The 24,781-nt window shown below is 36.2% G+C and overlaps 1 protein-coding gene across 1 annotated transcript in view; it reads left to right on the top strand.

Annotated features, from left to right (window-relative positions):
• Positions 1-24,781, top strand: part of ASXL3 (ASXL transcriptional regulator 3) — a 162,104-nt gene that overhangs the window by 68,331 nt on the left and 68,992 nt on the right. Inside the window, exons 5-7 of the mRNA XM_023741179.1 lie at positions 3,231-3,348; positions 4,303-4,422; positions 17,370-17,533. Coding sequence (XP_023596947.1) covers positions 3,231-3,348; positions 4,303-4,422; positions 17,370-17,533 — 402 coding nt within the window. The remainder of the gene's footprint in view (positions 1-3,230; positions 3,349-4,302; positions 4,423-17,369; positions 17,534-24,781) is intronic.

Genomic DNA, 24,781 nt, shown 5'->3' with positions numbered 1-24,781 from the left:
TACAGCCAGAATGCTCCTTAGCCACGAGGATGGCAAGACTTTGTCTCACGTACTCTGGACATGTTATCAGAAGGTCCAGTGCCTGGAGAAGAACATCATGGTTGGTAAAGTAGAAGGTCAGTGAAAGAGAGGAGGACCCTCAACAAGATGGATTGACACAGGGGCTGCAATGATGGACTCAAGCATAGCAACAATTGTGAGGATGGCGCGGACTGGGCAGTGTTTTGTTGTGTTGTACATAGGGTCACTATGAGTCAGGACTGACTTGACAGCACCTAACAACAACAACAACAGAACTTGCCTAATAGTCTGTTGCTTTACTATTATAGCTAGTGGCATAGTAAGCAAAGACTTCCCAATTTGCACTTGACTACTAACCTAAGGTTAATGGTTCGAACCCACCCAGCAGCACCATAGAAGAAAGGCCTGGAGATCTGCCTTTGTAAAGATTACAGCCAAGAAAACCCTATGGAACAGTTCTATTCTGTAATACATTGGATCGCCATGAGTTAGAATCAACTTAAAAGCAGCGGGTCTTTTTTAGCCCCAAGAAATTCTGTTTGAAGCCAACTATAATGCTTGTTGTTTCAATATTCTAGATAACCAGAAAATACATATTAAGAAAGTTTCATTGAAGAAGTTTCAGTATTAATTAGCATTCCTTTATTCCTGCCTTGACTCCATCTTTACTTTTTAAAATTAAAAAAAGCTATTTTTTTTTACAGACTTACAGATACATTGAGAGTGGGGGAATCCCCTAAATTAATGCCTGGAAATAATCTTTAACCCTTGAATGAAAACTACCATGGTTAAACTAAACAACAGTTTAACCCAATTAATAAAAAAAAAAGTTTGCCTTGAGCACAGCACTCTTATAAAGAATTATCTGTATGAGCTTAATCTGACAACAGTTAATCTAAATCACAGCTAAGTACTTTAAGGGACAGAGAGCCAAAATTAATGGTGATGAAAGAATTGGGAGGGTAGAGAAAGTGAGTGGTGGCACAGTGTGAAGTATGTAATTAATGTTATTGAACTGTTGATGTAGAAATTTTGAATGGATGTATGTTTGATTGTATATTTTGCCACCAGAAGAAATACAATATTTAAGATATAGCTATAGGTTTTTATTATTCTTATTATCATTACATTATTTCGGTCAAGTTTTTTTCTTTTTTTCTGTCTAGCTATGAATTTTTCTGATTCTGCATTAATGCAAGTCCCCTCAGCTCTAGAAATTGAGGTCAGATTTTTGCTACTCTATTATTTACTTCATGGCCACTGATTCCAGCTTCTGGGCCTCTAGTTATTCTTTTTTTCTTAGCCAGTATTGTCTAAAATATCCCCACATATACACAGACGAAATGAAGATTAAAACATGCCTAATTGGATTGCCAGAAACTCTGGTGGCATAGTGGTTAACATTTAGGCTGCCAACCAAAAGGTCAGCAGTTTGAATCTACCAGGTGCTCCTTGGGAACCCTGTGGGACAGTTCTTCTCTGTCATATAGGGTCGCTATGAGTCAGAATCGACTTGAGGCAATAGGTTTATGGGTTTAATTGGATGGCCAAGCATAGTAGTTGAAATCTATGATGTATAGACTCCTAAAAATCAATCAGTCTTTGTACAGGCTTTATTGTTATGCGAAGTCCTACATAGTGGGCAAGGATGGACTTAATTGTAATTTTAAGTGCTGTATTGGCTCATTCTGTTTTACTATTGGATTGATAGGTTAATGTCTATGAAGTGCTTTGGGCTCTAACACAAAGCTAGAGAGACTTATGCAATTATGTACACGCCTTGAAGAAGGGAAGAGTAAATGTCTTAAATATTTTATAGCACACAAGTTTTTATTAAAATAAGTTAATGTAAGTGGACTAAAGATGAGGAGGAGGATGATCCTATTCATCTTTGTATCTCCTGTCTTGTGATGGCACCTGGCACTTCATAAACGCTCAATAAATGTAAGAATTAGAGGAACAATTTCTTGGTTATCATTAGCAGCAGTAACATTTGTAATAGAATTCCCAAGCCATTTACTTTCCCCTGTGGTTTCAAGTCTCATCTCGATATGCCTTCTCTCATTTCAATGGTATTTAATTTTTCACCTCTGTAATTATTTGATTTGCTAAATCTCATGATCAACAAGTTGGATGTTGAGTTAATACTCTTTCCAAATAAAATGGCATTGTTTCTGACAGCAAGCGGATATAGAGTCAGGGCAATATTTCAGGAGATCCTGACAACTATTGATCAAAAAACATCAATAAAGTAACTGAGATGCTGTAAATTTGATAGAAATGACACAGAAACCAGGAATAAAAAGGCTTGAGACTGTCTGAGGCCAGCCTTTTAACCTTTTGAGGCAGTTTAGCATTCCTGCCACTGTGAATTTAATGGCCCCTCAGTCTCGTGTGCTTAAGACCTTTTTTATTACAGGTAATTTTCTGCATAAAGCGATCAGCTAGATAAGCTGTATTTCAAAACTTTTAAATGCCTTTTATTACGTTATCATCACCATGGTTGATTCATTTACGAAACGCAAAGTGCTCCCATTTGTAGAGATTGACTGCCTTATCAATTTTTTCCCGGATTTGCCGGAACGCCGTCGTGTTCGTGTTCTGAAGGTTAATGCCCAAAGTCAAGCAGACAGAAGCCAAGTGCTGCAAGGTTTCCAAGATTAGGACTGATTCCATTCACAGAAATAAATGATTCCTGCCATGTTCAGTGATTTTGTGCAGTGCTCCCCACGGCTGAGTGAGTGCATCAATACTGTAGTCCTTACATGCTGTACATACTGATGACACTCCGTATTAACTTGATTGACTGAGCAGAGCACTGGAGAGGACGCACCTGGGAGACAAGTGCAGACACATATATTTTTATCCTGGTTTCGAAACATTTATTTTACTTGAGAGTCATAGTTTCAAATTCTATGGGCTATCAAGCCGTACTGCCAAGGTAGAGCAAACCGTTCAGTGCTGCTTTGTTGTCAGAATTGTGCTGAAAATGGTCTCAGTTTTATACCCTTTGCCAAAGCCTGATTTTATGCTTTTTAGGGAAAATAACAGGAAGGTGACTATTAAGAATCCTGACAATTAGTGGCTCTGTGTAATTTAAGTCTCTTCAGAGGTTCTGGGTAAAGCTGGGCAAATGGATCATTTAATGCAATTATAAGAAATCATTTTGGTCGTATATTTATGTTATATTTTATTATCATGTTTTGTAGGCTTTGAGGCAGCAGCAGAAAAGAAGAAATGGAGTCTCAATGATGGTAAACAAGACTGTTCCTCGTGTTGTTTTGACACCATTAAAGGTGTCTGATGAACAGTCGGATTCACCTTCAGGTAAAGAGCTAAAATAGTGTATGCTTGGCCAGTTTCTTCCCGGAGGAGATTTCCTCGCTGAGAAAGATGTTTTTTTTCTTTTTCCCCTGAAACTGAATAGTATTTCCACTTGAAGTTTGATTTAATTTTTTTATCCCTTTGCCTATTTTAGGAATTCCAAAATACAGATTATTCCCCTCCGTCAGCTGGCTCATCATCAGATGACTTTATTTGCTAATGTCAGTAGGTGTAAGAAAGTGTGTAGCAATGCTAGGTGGATTTTTTTGTTGTTGTTGCTTCTGCTTTTGTTTGAACGTTGAACTTTAATGATGGACCACATGCTGATGTGTAAAGCCATCTAACACAGCTCTTCCGTGAGTGTGAATGTGTTTCTCAGTACTCTGCTGCAAAATCAGGGATTCTTTATTAGTTTTTGTGTTTTGGCAACGTTCTCACCTCAGTGCAGCCCTGACCTTTTCTCCTAATTTACCTTCTGTCACTTTATCAGCGAGACACCACTCTATTCATTATAGATTGCTGTTTGCATCTTCTGTTCATACTTTAACATAAAGTTATTTATAAAGGTATGATTGCTTCCTCTCCTCAAGCTTCCCTTTTTCCTTCCTTGTTCTTTCTCTATCTTGCATTGTTGGTAAGTGTCATCATACTGTTAAGTTTTGTTTGTGTATTTTTTTTTAACAGAAGATCTGGCTCTATTTCTTTTAAAAGCTATCAGATCCATGAATGTATTTTTTACGCCACTGTTAGGCCGTCTGTTCTTGCTTTTTGTTCTGTTTGATTGATTTATTGGTCTTTTCTCTTTATATCTGATAGGGGGATCAGACTGTAGCCAAAGGTAGTATATTAACTCTTAGAAAAGGAGATTAGGTCTACCATTTTTAAAACAATTTTAGATTTTTCTTTTCAAGGACAGCAAGAGGAAGATAATGACATAATAACTATTTCCTTTTTTAGGCTCCGAATCTAAAAATGGTGAAGCAGACAGTTCAGATAAAGAAATGAAACATGGGCAAAAATCTCCAACTGGAAAACAAACAAGTCAGCACTTAAAACGATTAAAAAAGTCTGGTTTAGGTGAGTATTCAATAAACTATGACATTTTATGTTCTAGAGATTTATAATTTTCAAATGAAATTACAGAAAATTTTCAAGTTTTTTTTAATGGATAAACAAGGAAGTAAAAATCTTTCCAATTTATCTAAAATCAATAAGGATGCTAAGTCAAGAAACACTATAGTTATAATTGTATTATCTTGAGCTTTTTAGTAAATTTGTGAGTGATGTTGAAGAGTTTTACAATGATATAAATATTCAAATATCTGCTAAGTCATCATTCTATTTAATTACTGCCCAAGGTTTTGTCTCTGCAACTGGGTTTTACTTTATTGGAACACATTGTATTGGGCAAAACACAACTTTTGTGAAGGGTCCATTGAACTGGAGGGTATGTTGTCATTGGGTTTTGTGGTACAAGTGCTCTGCTTTGCTTTTGGTCTTTGCTGCTTGAAATATTCAGTAGTGCCTGTCTGAAAAACAGTATAAAATTGCTGAGAAGTGTGGGAAACACAGTCGATGAATCTCACAAGTCAGCACCAGGTTTTCTTCTGAAGTCTTCCTTCCTGCTAACTTTTCTTGTGGAACCCAACAGGAGCATTTAGGGAGAAAGGAGTATGTGAACAAAAAAGGAAAATGAATAAATAAATGTATTCTGGCCTGAACATTATAATTCTAGACCATCCTTGCCTTGTTGAATGACCTGGACCTAGTGGCTTCATTTCTCTTTCCTGGTTATTTCACCTGTGAACAGGGGTAATGACAATGACCTGGATCGTTGTAACATTTTATAAAATGATTTGTAGAAACTATAGTTTTATTGACCAGAACTTTATTACTGGTTCTGCTACTTACTTTCTTGGCAACTTAGGATAGTTCTGATTTGCAGAGTTCATCTGTTTGTAAATACCAAGCAAAATTGTAATCCATTAATTTTTCCAGAAAGATTTATTGATTACCTACCATATACTTGGGATTTTGCTAAATACTAGGAATATAACTTACAACAAAAAACCCTTGTATAGGATTTTTAAATCCTTGGATGAAAGATCCTGGAAAGCAGAATTCATTTTTGTTTTAAATCTTTTAAACGTAGTATTATTTCTTATTATGCATTATTTTCAAGTTCAAATATTCATATAGTTATTGTCTAGCCCAGTATGTCTTTGTGTATAACTGTACTCACATATACACTAACATGTTTTTTTCTAGTGCTGTCAATGTTGTAATGACATTAATATGAGCAGCTTCTGTAATAGAAAACTACAAAGGGAGAGTTACATGTAAAGAATATACTTTTAAAAAGAGCCCAAAAACAAATCTAACAAACTACCACATTATGACACTCTAAATAATTTAAAGGTTAGGGACCTTCAGTTAAAAACGGCCTGCTACCACCTTCAGTAAAGTCAACACCGTATGCAGAGTTTAAGCAATTCAGGGCACAGGTTGGTGGTGGGTGCTGTCAATTTTTGACTCCTGGTGACCCCATCTGACAGAGTAGAACTGCCCTATAGAGTTTTCTAGGCTGTAATCTTTACAAGGAGTGGAGCCCTGCTGGCGCAGTGGTTAATAACTCAGCTGCTAACCAAAAAGTCGACCCTTCGAATCCACCAGCTGCTCCTTGGAAACCCTATGGGGCAGCTCTGCTCTGTCCCGTAGGGTCACGATGAGTCAGAATCGACTCAGCAGCAACAGGTTTGGTTTTGGTTTTAATCTTTACAGGAGCGGATCGCCAAGTCTTTTCTCCTGTAGAACTGCTGGATGGGTTCAAACCACCAACCTTTCTGGTAGCAGCTGAGCACTTAACCATTGCGACAGGAGGCCTCCTCATTTATTTACTTAGCTAGTTTAAAGACTGGATGTCAACAAGAGTATACTATGATATCAGGATCCTCCCAGGTGCTTCAGATTATCAGTGAGGGCTTCTTGAATTCTAGTCATTGTTTCCTGGATTTCCATGCTCAAGTAGATACAGAATCAGAACTTTTTTTTTTAATTGGGAGTCAACTGAATATGTAAAAGCTGATATACAAATCTGCTCTTAGAAAATCTTGTATGCCACTAAGCATATGTTAAAAATTGTGCAATGTCAAAAGTATTTCAGCTGACTTGTTAGCAAATTAAAATGGTAATAGAGGAGACCACTGTGTTCTTTTTAACCTGGTTAGTTTTAGACTACCAAGGAGTTGAAATAATGAAGCTACTTTAATGGAGGAATGGAGAAGTTTAATCATATTTACTGCCCATATTTAATACAATGGCCTAGGTATTTTGACATGAGTTGTCTCATTTAATCTTCACATTAATTATGTACAATCAAATGATTTCCATTTTACAGCTGAAGAAACTGAAGCCCACAAGGTTTAAGGAGTTTGTCCATAAATGACACAGCTAAGGTACAAACCAAGGCATATCCAGCTCCAAAGTCTAAGCCATTACTTTTGTATATCACTTGAATGTCAAATCATCTAGCCTGTATTTTAGGCCTGTAGGCACCACTGGGGAGCTACATATTGCATTATACAACATGATAAGTCCACCATTGGTGTTAAAATGCAGGTACGCTAGTTACACATAGGAGGAGTGCCTATAACTGTAAGATTTACTGGTTGATCCTGTGTAAATCAGACAGAAGGAGAAAGAAATTGGGATTTAAAATAAGTCAGTTAAGGTAAATATATGTCAGAAATAAACAGAAGGTGATTACTGGGAAGGAACTGTGACTAGCATAGCAAGCAGCAGAGTGGAATGGCTTATTTTGTGCACATGAAGTCAGTAGTTATTAAACTTTCCTTATATGCCCAGCACTATAAAAATGAAAAATGAAAGAATCTTAAATATAACCATCTCCATGTCTCTTTTAGAAAGTTATGTTTTTGATGTTTCTGTGATCTTTGGAAGGAGCCCTGGTGGCACAATGGTTAAGTGCTTGGCTGCTAACTGAAAAGTCAGTGATATGAACCCACCAACTGCTCTGTGGGAGAAAAGACCTGGTGACCTGCTTCCATAAAGATTACAGTGTAGGACACCCTAGGAGGCAGTTCTACTCTTATCACATGGGGTTGCTATAAGTTGTTAACTCCTCGGGAACAGTGGCCTTCCTGTCCATTTTTGTAGTCCTCGCAGCACCCATTATATCCCTCCTGTTTAGTAGGTGCTAGATGCATTTTTGAATGAATTATTTTTAAATAATGGGTCAGGAAGTTTATCAGGATAAGTGAGTTAGCATAGTAGTGCAGCTGTTTCTACCCGCTTATATAAAAATGATCCTGTGCTTTTTGGGACAGTCATTCTTTGAGAATAGATGTGTAGCAGCAGAGCCATTACAGAGAAAGTTGATCCCACCCCTACGCCCCTTAAGGTTGCCGTGAGTCAGAATTGGTTTTTTTGTGTCTTGGAATCTAATGAGTGTAGACTAAGGCACAATGGATCCCACTGTTTCCCTGAGGACCCTACAGTAATGGACACACAATAGACTTCCTCAGACCCTTCATATGCTCAACTTCCCTGATGGTTAGGGGCACACAGTAACAGAGAGAGAGAGAGAAAGTGAGTGGGCCCAGGCATGGACCAGTAACTTGAAATTTGCCTCCAAAATTGGAGGATACTGAGAGACCAGAGAAAGAGACGAGCAACTCCAGTGTGGTGTCGAAGGAATTTTATTATTAGGGAGATTTTCATGCTGAGGCAATGGTCACTGGAGGCAGGAGGACCAAGGCAGATCTCTGCACCCAGTGGTAGAGGGGGACGGAGGTTTTATAGTGGTCAAGGACAAAGGTGGCTCTGAGCCAGAGGGTTACATAAGACTGCCTCAGCAAGTCACATAACAGAGGTTTGGAAAACAGCAGTGGACTAACAGAAACAGCAGTGAACTAACAGAAGGCATGAGGGCAGCCATGCTCAGCCTCACAAAGCCTGTTTTCCCTCTCAGATGGATGGATGGATGATAGATAGATAACTTAAACATCCCTCAACCATTCTAGTTCTGATGGTAATCTAGAAATTCTTATGAGCAGTGTATCACTCACCATGGAAATTTACTGCTTTTGTGGTTTATTGTTTTGTTTATATGTAGGTTTTACGTTTTATTTTTATTGTTTCTTTGCTCTTGGCCAGTGTTATGTATGAAAACTATGAGAAAATTTTTCTGAGTAGCTTTCTGTTTGACATGGTAACATGGAACAAATGAATACAAGTAAAAAAAAAAAAAAAAGGATCTAGATAGTATTTTTCTGATGATGATGTAGTAAAACAATAACAGGCAAAAAAAAAAAAAAAAACACCTTGTAGGTCCCTCTCCCATTTCTAAATCATGCACAGTAGATAATACTATCCTGGTATAAAACAAAGTACTAAAAATGTGTACAAGGGCTCATTTATTACCATAGGTCTTGAAAATTATTATAAAAATAAATATTAGACTACCAAATAACCCAAAAAAAAAAAAATCTATTGTCATTGAGTTGATTCCGACTCATAGTGACCCTATAGGCCAGGGTAGAACTACCCCATAGGATTTCCAAGGAGCAGCTGGTGGATTTGAACTGCCAACCTTTTGGTTAACAGCTGTAACTCTTAACCACTATACCGCGAGGGCTCTACTGAATAACTAGGCAGCAGAAACTACTTCTGGGGATGAAGGGTAGGTGCCAGCTGTAAATGAGGTTTGAAGTACATGTTTTTCTTGCCTAATCAATTGTCTTAATATGTTTTCTTCTTATCTTAGAAAAGGATGAGAAACATTTAAAACCTCCCCCATGAAGTTTTCTGAAACAAACTTTAGTACATTATCATCACACCATTTTCAGAACACTTAGGGTATCTATTGTAAACTTTTAAAAAGTTGTTTAATAATAAATACTATCTTACCAACTTATATTTCTTCATTTCTCACATTTCTCCATTGCTAAATGTAAGTTCTTTGAATTCAGGGCCTTTGACCTAAGCCAGTTTTTAATTATATATCTTCCTACCCAGTCACACAGTAGGAGTTTAAAAAGTGCTTGCTAAACAAATCTAAGCTTCTAATGGATGTCTCTGAAGGGGTTTTAATAAATGCCTTCCTAGAGCCCAACTTCTGGGATTCATTCCAATATATTCTATTTGGTTTAATCTTTTTGTAGTGGAGAATTATTACTTTGCTGGTTTTATAAAATGTTTTATGCTCTTTAAATAAATCAGTGTGGAAAAATAAAAATAAAATTTGAATAATAACTCTAATCCTATCATCTAAAATAATTATCCCCAGTGTTTTATAAACATTATTTGACTTCTCTCAGTGTGTATCTATAGCCAGAGGTCATTTTAGAAAAATTGTATCTTACCATTTTAATTAAAAGTACTAAAGTAAATGAAGTTTAGATTAAATAATAAAAAAGAATAGAAATAAACCCCAAAAGAAACACCAAATTGCTAAACTTTTCCAGAGGATATTCTTATATCTAAAAGTTCTCTCTAAAAACACAAAAAATATGAAAAACTGAAATTGGAGTGATTATCTTTTTAACCATTCATTTCAATTGGACGGTATATTATAAAAGATGGCAAAATAAAGTCACCGACACTCCATCCTGTCTCCATGTTTTTGTTAGTTACATTACTTTTTAAAAATCAAGTTTGCTAACATTTACATTCTGTTTTACAACCAAATCCCCATGGTTCTTTAACTGTTTTTTAATGGAGTTAATGCTCCCCAGTAGGATTTTTACAGTCTTTCCATTCTTGAAGTCTGTGCTGACTCCTGTCTTAGGTGACTAGATTTTGTTCTCTAATGTAACTGTTCCTTTACACTCTACTCTTTGAGAGCTGATTTTTCTTCTCTGAGCTCTCTTACAGAATTATGCTTTTCTAATTTCTTTGAGACAATGAAGACCTCTTTCTGTAATTCTTTGGGTAGTTCACCTTGTAGCAAAAGGCCCTCGTCTTCCTGTTGCATGTACTCCTTCCCGTTATTTGAGTGGGTGTTGTTGTCTCTGTCTGTGCCCATGTTGTGCATAAATCCTTTGTGGGTTCATTTTAGGAAATTGGAGCTGTGAACCCATGGGCTACCTACCAATCACCAAGTACTCCAGAGCCCGCAGCCTTTACTGAGATTGGTGGCCTTAGAACGCCCTCTGGTCAAAATAATAGAGAATTTCCTTGACCCTAATGGGATACATTTCCCATGATTAGGCCAACCTAGTGCATTGTTGGATACCATAGACTCTTATTGTGGCAATTTGGATTGTTGCTTCCCCACTTACCTTTGTCCTACCTCAGCTACCATAGACTCTCTAGGCTAAAAGTCTGGGTATTAGACACTAAAATGACTGCATCCTTTTCTTCTTCTGGGCACTGTAGGGAGATGAGGTACTAGCTTTAATGAGATAAGATAATCAGATATAATCGGATTGGTCTTAAACCAATTAAGATTACATGTGTAAGGATAATTAAAATGGAATTAAACATCCTGTGTAGCAACAGATTTAACAGTAAGTTCATCTGCTCTATCTTTGTTCCAGAATTATAAAACATATTTTTGCTTAGGTGGACATCTTTGAAATAGAGCTTTAGTGGGGCTTGTCATAGAGACTATGTGCTTCTCTGAGGTTTCTTTTCTTCTACGATATTAAGGATCTTGAACCATACTAAATGGTAACCAGCAGCATATGTCCTACTTCTTAAATTGCTTATAGCATAAGTTTCAAAAGTTTTAATTTTACATTTCTTCCAATTCCTGAATACTCCTTCCAATGAGAATCATTCTAATAAATGACCTCAACTCCTTTATAGAAGACTATTTAGGCCATATAATAAGAATTGAATAAATTCCTTTCCTTTGCTTTTCAACATTTCTCTGTCTCTCTTGTGCCTTTTCCTCCATTGCTGAGAAAAGAATCTTCTTCCTAATCCTTTCTGTGTGGCCTAATTTTATAAAAATTGTGAACTACTAACTCAAGTATATGGAAAAATACATCAAGCAGACACCTATACATGCATCTCATTGATTTAACAAATGTTAGAAGTTGCCTAATTTACCTTGTTTTTTTCAATATAGATACAACATTTGTACCTTTTTGTTTTTATAAGTGAAGAATAGCTGATAAATTTTCTCTCTCTTACTCTTCTTTTGTGTCTTTATTTTGGAATAAAGGTTATATTAACTTCATAAAGTGAATTGAAAGCTTTCTTTTCTGACTCTTTGGAATATGTATAAAAGTAAATGAGTTGAGAGTTCTTTGATGTATTGATAAAATTTATCTCTAGAGCTATTTATAATTTGTATTTTCTGTGTATGGGGGAACTTTTTGGCCTGTTGATCCATTTTTTAAAACGCTTCACAAGTCTATTAAAATTTTTTATTTTTTAAGATAAGTTTAGAAATTTGTAAAATTAAAATAATTCAGTTTATCTTTCTACAAAGATATGGACAGAAGTCATAGTATTTATATTATGCTTTTTAAAACCTGTTTTTAATTAGAATTAAATCTGCTTTTAAAATGTATACTTTATCTAATATATTCTCACCTTTTATTCATATTCATGTTTGTTTATGCCAACATATCTATTTGATTAGTCTAACTGAAAACAAAACCAAAAAAAACAGGCTTGGTTTTGTTGGCCTTGTTCCTTTCTGTTTCATGAATTTCTGCTCATATTTTATACTTTCTTACCTTTTTTCTGAAGTTCATTCTGCTATCCATTAACTTCTTGATTTAGACAGTTAACCTTTAAAATTTCAGTCTCTTCTCCCAGTCTTTAATATGTATAATTTAAATTAGTAATTTGTCTTTAAAACCAGTTGAGCTCCATTTTACACATTTTATTATTGTTATTTAGAATCCAGATATTTTATAATTCCCATTACAATTTTTTTTCTTTGATTTGTGGAGTACTTACATGTGTGCTTCTGAATGTCCAAATATATAGTGGGAGTATGAGGTTGGGAATTGTTATTTTTGTTATTGATATCTAATTTTATTTCCTTGGGGGCAAAGAACAGGGGTTGTCTTAGTCATCTAGTGCTGCTCTAACAGAAATACCACGAGTGGATGGTTTTAACAAAGAGAAATTTATTCTCTCACAGTCCAGTAGGCTACAAGTCCAAATTCAGGGCATCAGCTCCAGGAGAAGGCTTTCTCTCTCTGTCGGCTCTGGAGAAAGGTCCTTGTGATGTATCAGTTTTTCCTTGGTCTGGGAGCTTCTCTGCGCAGGAACCTCAGGTCCAAAGGACACGCTGTGCTCCCGGCACTGCTTTCTTGGTGGTATGAGGTTCCCATGTGTCTCTGCTCACTTGTCTCTTATTTATCTCAAAAGAGATTGCATTAAGACACTATCTAATCTTGTCAGCCTCATCAGTATAACCTCATCACAGTGATAGAATTTACAACACATAAGGAGATCACATATAATCTCATCATAGTAATAGAGTTTATAACCCATAAGGAAATCACATCAGATTACACAATCATACAACACTGGGAATCCTAACCCAGCCAAGCTGACAGATATTTTTTGGGGACACAACTCAATCCATGACAGGGGTTTTATATTATTCTCTGATATTTGTTGAGATTCACTGGTCAATTTTTTTTTCTTAATGTTCCTTGAATGCTGATGAAGAAATTGCTTTCTCTAATGGTTTAGTACAGTGCCATGTGTTAAATTCATTGGTTCCAGATTGATTATTGAGTTTTTAAAGTTCTCTATTCTGAAGATAATTTTTTGCTTTATCTGTCAGTTTCTGGTAAAAGTATGTTAGTACTTCCTACTAGCATTGTGGAATGTCAATTTCTCTTTTTAATTCTCTTAATTTTGTATATAATTTTGGAACTATATTGTTTAAAAGGCTACAAGTTCAAGGTCATTATATCTTCCCAGTAAATTATTCTCTGTATATACTTAAGGAATCATCTTTCTCATCCCCAATAATGTTTTTTTTTTACTTTTATATCTTTTGTCTGATGTTAGTATTGCAGTATTTCTTTTTTGTAGTTTTGAATCTGTTTAGTATTTCTTATTTCATCTCTTCATTTCCATCCTTTCCATATGATTTTTATTTTAAGTGTGTCTCTTATAAGCAACACATAACTGGTTTATTATTTTTTTCTTATATGAAAATCCATTTATCTTTATTGTGATTTTTTGACTTACTTTTACTTTATTTTTCATTTTTTTCTCCATTTCCACCCTCCATTTGATCAATTAGGTTTCCTTCCATCCATTTATTTGGAAGTTATAAGTGTTTTTCTTTTTTTCCCTCCATGGCTACCTATAGAGTTTTAACAAAGTTAAGAAGGTATTCATATCTCTGTCTTTTTCCCAAACACCAACACCAGGGTTTTATAGTACTCTAGTTTCATTCACACCTTCCCGTCTTGGTCAAATATGCTGCAAAAGACCTCTTTAAAGTGTTGAAAAGCAAAGACGTCACTTTGAGGACTAAGGTGCGCCTGACCCAAGCCGTAATATTTTCAGTTGCCTCATGTGCATGTGAAAGCTGGACAGTGAAAAGGAAGACCAAAGAAGAATTGATGCTTTTGAATTACAGGGTTAGCAAAGAATATTGAATATACCATGGACTGCCAAAAGAACTAACAAATCTGTCTTGGAAGACGTACAGCCAGAATCCTCCTTAGAAGCGAGGATGGTGAGACTTTGTCTCATGTTCTTTGGGCGTGTTATCAGGAGGGATCTGTCCTTGGAGAAGGACATCATGCATGGTAAAGCAGAGGGTCAGCAAAAAAGTGGAAGACCCTCAATGAGATGCATTGACACAGTTACTGCAACAATGGGCTCAAATGCAGCAAATAGTGAAGATGGCGCAGGACTGGGCAGTGTTTTGTTCTCTTGTACATGGGGTCACTGTAAGTCGAAAGCACTCGACAGCACCTAAAAACAACAACTTCCCATCTTGCATGAAATTATTGTCTAGTATTTTATTTCTACTTTGTTTTAACTCCCATTAGTCATTATATTGTTTTTTACAGATAGTGTTTGTTTGGAGTTACTCATGTCTATTTACCGTTGTTTCTTACAACCCACTCATTGCTTTCTTGATTTAATTTCTTTATTTGTTAAGAACATCCACTAGTGGTTATTTCAGCAAAATTCTTTAAGGGACAGAGTTTCAATTTGAATTACTAAAAATGTTCTTATATCATTGTCATTTTTGGGTGACATAGTTACGAATGAAATTCTAGATTGACACTTATTTTCCTTTGGCCCTTTGAAAATATTCTGTTGTCTTCTATTATTTTTTGCTGGTAAGAAGGTTTCTGTCAATCTTCTTGTCATCCCTTGGAGATGATCTATGTTTAAAAAGGTTTTAAGGTACTATTTTTATTTTTTGATGTTTTAAGATTTCAATACACCAGATGTAGGAATTGTATTTTAAGATGTGGTATTTTGATGTATCCTAAGACTTGTATAATTTTTTCAGTTATAAAAAACTCCAGCCATTAGTTCTTCAAATATTCATTGCTGGAATCCTCTGTGTTTTTTGGTTCAGAAAATCAGAATGCATTACATATGTATTCTGGTTGCTTGTTATATTCCCTTTATTTCTTCTGTATCCTATTTTCAGACTTTTTAATGCTATTTATGTTTTTAGGTATGTATTTATTTTTACAACCAGTGAACTAATATTGATACATTGTTATGAACTAAAGTGCATAGTTTATATTAGGATTCATTCTTGGTGTTGTACAGTTCTATGGGTTTTGACAAATGCAAAATGTCATGTATCCACCATTACAGTATCACACAGAATAATTGTATTGTCCCTAAAATGCCCTGTGCTTCACCTGTTCACCTAGACCCCTGACAATCAATCATCTTTTTACTGTCTCTGTAGTTTTACCTTTTCCAGAATGTTATCTGGTTGGAATCATACAGTATGCAGCTTTTTAGAATGGCATCTTTTACTTAGCAATATGCATTTAAGATTCTTTCTTGTCTTTTTGTGGCTTGATAGCTTATTTCTTTTTATCACTGAGTAATAATATTCCATCATATGAATGTACCAGAGGTTGTTTACTCATTCACCTATTGAAGGTCATTTTGGTTGCTTCCAATTACCGGCTCTTATGAATAAAGCTGCTATAAACATTTACATGCAGGTTTTTGTGCACACATAAGTCTTCAACTCATTTAGGTAAATACATTGGAAGTACCATATTTTTACACAAATAACACGCACCTTCTGTGTTTGTTTGCCAACTGCACCCTCTCCCTGTGAGGTATTTTTGTAAGTGTGCTATGCTAATGTTTTTAACAGCATCATCTAAAAAAGAAAATTGGCATTGTGGTGCTTATAAATACCTCACAGGAGGAGGGTGCAGTTGGCAAACAAATGTAGAAGGCGCACGTTATTTGTGTAAAACTACAGTAATTGCTGGATCACATGATAAGTCTATGTTTGTCTTTGTATGAAACTGCCAGTCTGTTTTCCAAAGTGGCTATACCATTTTGCATCCCGCCAGCAATTAATTAGGGTTCCCGTTGCTCCATCTCCTCACCAGCATTTGAAGTTGTCAGTGTTTTGGATTTTAGCCGTTCTAATAGGTGTGTAGTGGTATCTTGTCTTAATCATTCATTTTTTATGCTGAATTTAGGTATTTTCCTCAACTTTATATTTAAATGAGGCATCCTAGTGGTGCAGTGATTAAGCGCTTGATTGCCAGCCATAAGGTTGGTGGTTCAAATCCACCAGCTGCTCTGTGGGAGAAAGATGTAGTAGTCTGCTTCCATAAAGATTACAGCCTTGGAAAGCCTATGGGGCAGTTCTATTCTGTCCTGTAGAGTCACTGTGAGTCAGAATAGACTCTACAGCAGTAGGTTCTTTTTTTTTTTGGTTTTATATTTTATTTATTCAGAATTTCTTTTGCTGTGTTTATTGAATATTTTTTAGGTTTATAAACAGTAAATTTTCTCATCTGGAACGTCTGTCTGGCTTTGTTTCAAATCTGCCTCTTCTTTTTTTCATAATGTCCTGTTTTTTCATAATGATTTTTATTCCTTCTTTTGTTTTTAATAATCCAAAATTGAGATCAGCAAACTTTTTATGTCCAGGGCCAGAGAATAGATATTTTAGACTTTGCTGGCTGTATGATTTGTCACAACTCTTCAGCTCTGCACTGTAGTGCAAAAGCAAACACAGGCAGTGTGTAAACAATTGGGCATGTCTGTGCTCCAGGAAAACTTTATTTACCAAAATAGTCATTGGGCTGGATTTAGTTCATGAGATATAATTTATTGATCACTGACTTAACACATACACTGTTATAATCTCTTTCAAGTGATTCTTCTGGCTTAAGTAACTAAGAGTGACAATTCTCTGTTTGCATCAGCTGACTGTCCCTTATGGCAAATTATTTTCTTGTGTGTCAGAGTTTTGAGTTGTGAACTCTACATACAGCCATTTGTTGGAGGCTAGTGTGCTTTGAGTTATGGAATCATCCTTCAGAACGTACTTGCATTTCAGACCTTACAGATAATTCTTTATAAAGAATTGCTTTTTAAATTATCACCTTCAGAAATACCCTGAATGAGAATCTTCCAGTGCTTAGTGCACTGCCTGGCACATGGGAGGCGCACGGTTCTTATTGCTATCACTTATGTTTATTAAATTAGCAACACCCATCTGGTTACTGTTAGCATTGATCCTAGAACTTGCCTAAATTGTAGTTGTTATGGTTTGTGCTTCCAAAGTTTTGAAAACTCTAATGAATTGAAAGATTATAATTAAAGTACTTCTTTGTCTGGACCTGGTGCTAGGTTGAGTTAAAATATAGAGTGAAGAATACATTATGAAAATAGAAGCTAACTAAGGCAAGACAAGAAACATAATGAAAGAAGCTTTGGAGATTTCCATTTTGAAATATTTAAAAGGGATAAAGTTAAACATATTATTGAATATGTATGTGTATGTGTGTTTTGTTTCCCCAGGCTATGGTAAATTCATACATTTTGCTTGTTTCTTGCAGGACACTTGAAATGGACCAAAGCTGAGGACATTGACATAGAAACCCCAGGATCTATTCTTGTCAACACTAACTTGAGAGCGTTAATAAATAAACATACGTTTGCTTCCTTACCTCAGCATTTCCAACAATACCTCCTGCTTTTGCTCCCAGAAGTAGACAGGCAGGTAAGTAGAAGTTTTAAACATTTGATATCAGTTGCTGCTTATATTACCATGATGTGACAGGGCTGTTATGGAAGGTGACTGATAGATGGATGGACCATTTTATAATAATATAGTATATTTATGTACCTTATTTCCGTATATATTTGCTGCGATCATTGGTTTCTTTGTTTAATCTGCAAAAACAACCATTTTTAGTCTCAGTAGTGAGTCGATTCAAATTTTAAATTATAGCACATTGCTGTCGAGTGAAAACAACGGACCTACCCACATTGGGAAGGGAAAACAAAGAAATCAAACATTCCATTATCAAATAAATCTTTGAAGTAGCTGCTCCTTCGCCCAGAGGGAATACTGAAGTGCAGCAATAAAAAAGCCAGGGTTTCTAAGAAATTATGTAAATGTTTTTATTCTCAACTCTTTCCAAAAAGCATTTAAAATTTATGTTCGCAGTTGCCTTCTGAGTGTCTATCATCATGAATAAGATTGCCTATAAATAAATCACCTTTGATCTTTTTTTTTCTAGTATAACTGGAAATGCTTTGAGTTGTAAGTGTATTTTTGAAAACCTTCCAAAATAAGGAAATACAAATACAGACCCATAATAGCAGGCATCAATCATATCCAAACTGTTTCCTTAGAAAATAAAAGGAAAAAAAATATTTCATCACATAAACTTTTATTAAATTCTACAAAAATCTTTAAATGGTATCTAGGAAAACTTCCTTACGATTCTTATTTCAATACATTTTGACAGTTATAGTTTCCAATAGATGAACATAATGCATGTGCGTTTATGAATTTGCATCTCTAAATGATACCGACGTCCATGAATTAAAGTGGCCAAGATTGAATCAGTATTTCCAGATTACTTTGAATAAGTTTTCTTAGCTTCTTATTTGATTCTGTTTTCTACAAACTTACCCACCTCTTCAAACATACTTAAAATATGATGAGCAACAGTTTGCTACCATTCTTATGTATCTCTTTGGTGGTAATTATTGTTCATATTTAGAAAAAGATTGTTTTGATTTGGGGTACATTTTGTTTAACTGGGAGTTTACCTTCACTCAACAAAAATTTATTTAATATTTACTATGAAAATGATATGTTTAAGTGCTTTGGGATAATAGTACATGCTTATTAAATGCTAATTGAATGAATGACTAAATGCTCTCCATTTTGGAGACATAGACTATATTTGTAAATAACCAAAATAGGAGGTAGAAATGATTAAGTTTGGGGGGAAAAGCACAAATATATTGATCTTTCATTAATCAGAAGCCAAAAATCAGAGACAAATTTAATATCCTTGAATTGGACCTTGAGCTATAGGTAGAATTTGAATAAAAAGGATGGAAAAGTACCTAGTGAAAGATCCAAAGATACAAAAAAACAAAAGTTAATATAGTGGGAGTCTAGTTTGTTGGAAAAACAGAGCAAATGAATCTGGAAAAACAGATTGGAATCAGATTTTGGAAGACTCCTTGAGTATGAGGCTAGCGGTCTGAACAGTGTCTCCCTGTGTCTGCAGTGCAAAGCCATTGAGGGCTTTTGAGCAGAACAAAATGTAATAAGACCATTGCTTTTTAAGAAGATTATTCTGGCAGTACTGAATGCTGATGTTAGGGATGGAAAGCATGAAAGTGGAAGGAATAGTTAGAAAGCAATTTTAGTTGTTCCAGAAGACATAATGAGAGCCTGAATTTGGGGAATAGCATTGAAATCCAAGATGAGGAGGATAATGCAATCATCATCATCATCATGATGCAGTGGTAGCAATTTTACATTTTGAAAAATAACATTTGAAGCAAGGTATAGGGAGAAGCCACTGATGACTCTCAAGTTTCAGGCTTGTATGACTGAGAATATGATTCAGTCATTACAAAAAAACAGTTCTTTCGGTGCCGATTTATTTGCTTACACGTCTTCCACTTCAGCATATATGTAGTTTGTCTGTTTACGACTCTGCCACCAGCTCCTGGGATAAGATTTGGCATATACAAAGTGTTCAATGAATCATTTTTTGAATGAAGAAATTACAAAATATCCTAGGTTTAGCCAAATACTTCTGAGGCCAGAGTCTAAACTAAAAATATTATTTAGTCTGTAAGAGTTTTTGTTACTCAATTCTTTCTAGTCACAAATGAATAAGGCACAGTACTTGTCCTCAAATAACATTTAGTCCATTGGGAAATTATTTATTCAAGAAATATTTATTGAGCATCTATCGTGTGCTGTACGCTTTGCTATATGCAGAACTTACAAGGATGAATCTTGTGGAAAAATAACAGGCAAATAGAAGAGAAAGACCACCTTTCACTGAGATATAATACATGATGCTCAGTACTACGAAAAAAGTTTAAGAACTGGAAATCTACACCAAATTTAGTATAAGACCAGAAGAATCCCATAAATGGTCAATAGAAGTATCAAGAGAGCCCTGCAAAGGCATAGAAGATGAAGAAGTTTAATCTGAAAGTAGCATTGGAGAATATTTTATGGTGGAAAGGCTACTTAAGTTGAGACTTGAAAGACTGGTAGGTGTTTCATAAGTAGAGCTAAGGTAAAGTGAATTTTACAGAGTGAGAGTATGTCATTTACAAAGACTTGTTGCTTGTTGTGTTCCAGAATATTTAGTAGTTCAGAATGACTGGAACTTCTTAAAAGGGAAGATTAGTGGAGTATTGTGCTGAAGGGGAATACGGTTTACAACTTCGATGACCTGGTTTCAGGCTAAGCTCTTTGAACTTTTTTTGCAATTGATGGGTACCATCAATTATTTTTCAAATGAGAAACAGCATGCACAGAATAATTTAACAAATATTTTAATGACTGAACATAGAGGAGGGGAAGAGGATCCAAAGGATAAATAAAATTAGTTCTTATTTTCTCTTAAGAAGTAGTAGCCCTAGGAATGATGGATTGGACAGGCAGAGGTAAGACTCAGGGAGACTGGTTAAGAGACAGTTGCAGTAGTTGAGCGATTCCGTAGGGTCTGACCTTGGGCATTGGCCTTGGGAATGAAAATAAAGGAATGAATTCCAGACATATTTTCAACCCAGAATGAGTAGGCATAAATGACAGATTGCCTGTGGGGTGAGGTTGTTAAAGGTCTAGGAGGTGACTAGAGATTTTATCTAGGGTCACTTCTCAGAAGAGAGGCTCTGTGGGCCTGTTAGCACATGATAACAAGAAAGCTAGAGTTCCCTTCTCTGTGCCCTGCTCAAGGTGGTCTCAAAATTTTTACCTCGCTGAGTGGAACAGGCAAGTTCATTCAGCAGGCAACCAAAATGGCTGCTGTTTCAACCCAGTTTATAAATATCAAACTAGGGACAAAAACCACAGTTTCCTGGGCCAAGACAAGTAAAGAAGGCATGGAAGTGTGAATCTGATTACATAGATTTTTGGGGTCAGAGGGAAGTATCACAGTCACATCAAATTCCGAAGAATTACACGTGTATGAAGGAAGGTTTGAATATTTATACAAAATTTGAAGCTTCCAGCTTCCTCAGGCTTCTGCCTAAATTTCTCTCCTGAAGCAGTCCTACAGGGCCGCTTACTCTGGACCAGTAATTACCTGCAGTTCATTCCATTATCACATCCTTAGAATATGGGAATCCCAGTTTCTCATTTTTCTTGCCAGTGCCAACTGTCATTAAGCCAGCCTCTGTGGCTGTTTTGTTTTTGTACATTTGTACTTTTGGTTTCTACTTCTTTTTTTACTGGCCTGTTTATCTTAGATTGTATTTTTACTTCCTCCTAACATTGTCGCATCTAGTTTGATGTATGTTACTCTCCTTCACGCATTATACTGCAAGTAACAAAAAATCCAACTCAAACTGATTTAAACATAAAGGGGATTTATTGGCTAAGGTAGCTAGAAGTATACAGGCTAGGGTGGGCTTCTGGTTATTAATCCTGGGATTCAGTTATTATCAACCCACTGACTGCCATCGAATCCATTCTGACTCATAGCAACCCTATAGGACAGAGTAGAACTGCCCCATAGGGTTTCCAAGAAGTGACTGGTGGATTCGAACTGCCATCCTTTTGATTAGCAGCCGAACACTTAACCACAGCACCACTAGGGCTCCTAGTTATTATCAAAGACCCCTTTAATTATTATTTAATCAATTAATTTTGAAAATCTTTTCTGTTGGTATTGGCTTTATTCTAAAACGGAATCCCTTTGTGATAGGATGGCTGCCTAAAGCAAATAAGGGTACTTGCCTCTTGGTTCACATGTGTGGGGAAAGTACATCTATCCCAGTATTTCAAGCAAAAGACCCAAGATTCACATTAGTTAGGTCATATGACCATTTCTTAAACAAGGACTTTAGCCAAGGGAATGGAGTATGCAAATTAGCCTAAACCAATGAGGCCTACCCTTGGAACTTAGAGTGGACCTAGCATCCCTTGAAATAAATGGTACATTGTGATAGAAGTCAGGGATACTTTAAAATGTGGGTTTTAGGAAATTTTAGTAGGGGATGTGACATAGGGGGTTGGGAAAGGATGCTTGGTAGGCAACTAACAGTACCCACTAAAGTAGGGTATGTAATGAGTTTGGTATTTGCCACGTGGAGTTGAGAGACTTCTTCTACATAAAAAGTCTGGAAAATGGTTATATATTCAGGTAGTGAGACTGGAGAAGACAGGATTAGAGATAAACTATACATAGATTATTGTTTCAGCTGTGACATTTGATTAGATTGGAAAATATGACAGTCCTCCCAGAGGAAAACGTATTTGTGAGCAAATGTAGATAAAGAGAGATATAGGAAAGAGGAAATAAAAAATATCAAATCCATGAGTGATCATCAATACAGAGATCATATACGGGCAACAGTGTCAAATGGACATTAGGAGGTCATTGGGGAATGAGTCGGATGTCTTTCCTTCGTCCCTCAAGATCCACCACCCTACAGCCTTCTTTGCTCTGTTTTGTTTTCCTGGAGGCTAACCCGTTTATGGACTACTACATCAGGAGGGCTTGTACCCTCTGTTTTTTGTTTTAATTAAATAATCATGGAACTTTTAGAAAATTTAAAGATAAAACAACTAAGTTTCCAGCCTGGTAATACACCTGCACCAATATGTTATGATTTTAAGTATATTTTCTTGTACATAACTGCAAAGTAGCCAATCAAAATCAGGAAGTTACTAGTTATCATTATTGCCATGTGGTTCTCAGACCTTATTCTGTTTATCCAGTTGTCCCAATAATGTCAGTTTTTAGCAATAAGATCCAGGGAATCTGCTTTTGCATTTAGTTGTAATGTCTCTTTAGTCTCCTTCATTCTAGAATAGTTCTTTAGTCTTACCTTGACTTGCATGGTCTTCATACTTTGAAGATTATAAGCCAATTTGTGATGTTTCCTTGTGATTAGTTTCAGAGTATATACCTTTGGGAGGAATACTGTAAATGATCCTGTGTTCTCCTTACAGTCTACTAGATAGTACATAATGTTTTGTTGTTGCTGTTTGTTTTTCACACATATTGTTTTGTGACGTTGGTTGCAATCCCTCCAGTTAACAGCACACTCCCCTTTCCACCCCGGGTTCCCTGTGTCCATTCAGCCAGTTCCTGTCCCTTCCTGCCTTCTCATCCTGCTTTTGGACAGGAGATGCCCATTTGGTCTCGTATATTTGATTGAACTAAGAAGCATGTTCCTCACGTGCATTATTTTTTGTTTTATAGTCCTGTCTAATCTTTGTCTAAGGAGTGGGCTTCGGGAATGGTTTCATTTCTGTGTTAACAAAGCATCCAGGGGCCATAGTTTCGTGGGTTCCTCCGGTCTCTGTCAGACCATTAAGTCTGGTCTTTTTACGTGAGTTTGAATTCTGTTCTGCATTTTTCTCCTGCTCTGTCTGGGACTCTCTGATAGTACATAATTTTGAGTTGTTGCGATACTGATAATGATGTTCACTTGATCATTTGATTAAGGTATATCTGCCACCTTCTCTACTGTAAAGTTCCTCCTCTCCTCTTTGTAATTGAATAGTATTTGGAGAGGAGGTACTTTTAATCTGTGTAAATATTCTATCCCTCCTTAAACTTTCTCAATTTATTCGTTTATATTTGTATAGATTCATTGTTTCACATTTTCTCAATAGGTTACTCTTACAATCTTTATTTTGATGCTCAAATTGTCCACATTTGGCCAGTAGGAGCCCCTTCAAGCTGGTTTCTTGTCCTTTGACATGTCTCCATCATTCTTTGAACACTTCTTTCCTTTTAAGCACGTCCAGGTGTTCCAGTCTTGTCTTGTACTTTCCCTACCCCAGCCCTGGAATTAGCTCTTTCTCCAAGGAGGTCTGTAGTTCCCTTTAGTGGAGAAAGGTATATTTAGAAATCAAAATCTGGTAAGAGGTGTGTTCTTTCCTATTAATGTGTTGCTACTCCCAGATCTAGGACACCTCTCCTGCCTCTGTGTCTTGGGGATAAGGAACATTGTCTGGAAGAATGGGCATGAGACTATTCGCAATATATAAACACAATGGAATTTATATCTCTATTCATTTCCGTATCTCTCTAATGTATTGTAAGCTATCAGTCCACGTCTTTGTCACCTTGAAGACTAAGGTGTGCCTGACCCACGCCATGGTGTTTTTGATCGCCTTACATGCATGCAAAAGCTGGGCAATGAATTCGGAAGATCAAAGAAGAACTGATGCCTTTGAATTGTGGTGTTGGCAAAGAATGTTGACTATACCATGGACTGCCAAAAGAACGAACAAAGCTGTCTTGAAAGAAGTACAGCCAGAATGTTCCTTAGAAGCAAGGACGGAGAGACTACATCTCACATACTTAGGACATATTATCAAGAGGTACCAGTCCCTGGAGAAGGACATTGTGCTTGGTAAAGTAGAGGGTAAGCGAAAAGAGGAAGACTCTCGATGAGATGGATTGACACAGTGGCTGCAACAGTGGGCTCAGGCATAACAAGAATTGTGAGGATGGCACAGGACCAGGCAGTGTTTTGTTCTGTTGTACGTAAGGTGGTTATGAGTTGGAACCAACTTGATGGCACATAACAACAACATCAGTTCACACTGATTCCTCCAATCTTAATCCAGTACTCCAGGGTTTGTTGTAGTTTTTTTTAATATTTTTTTGTACTTCAGGTGAAGGCTTACAGAACAGATAGTTTCTCATGTAACAGTAACACACATGTGTTTTATGACATTGGTTAACAACCCCACAACAATTTTACCCTCTAAATTCTCAACTTTTTTTTTTTTTTT

This window comes from Trichechus manatus, unplaced genomic scaffold, assembly GCF_000243295.1.
Source record: "Trichechus manatus latirostris isolate Lorelei unplaced genomic scaffold, TriManLat1.0 scaffold00175, whole genome shotgun sequence".
Classification (NCBI taxonomy): domain Eukaryota; kingdom Metazoa; phylum Chordata; class Mammalia; order Sirenia; family Trichechidae; genus Trichechus; species Trichechus manatus.
The sequence above is the reverse complement of the archived record's forward strand: the minus strand, read 5'-3'. Positions and strand labels throughout refer to the sequence as shown.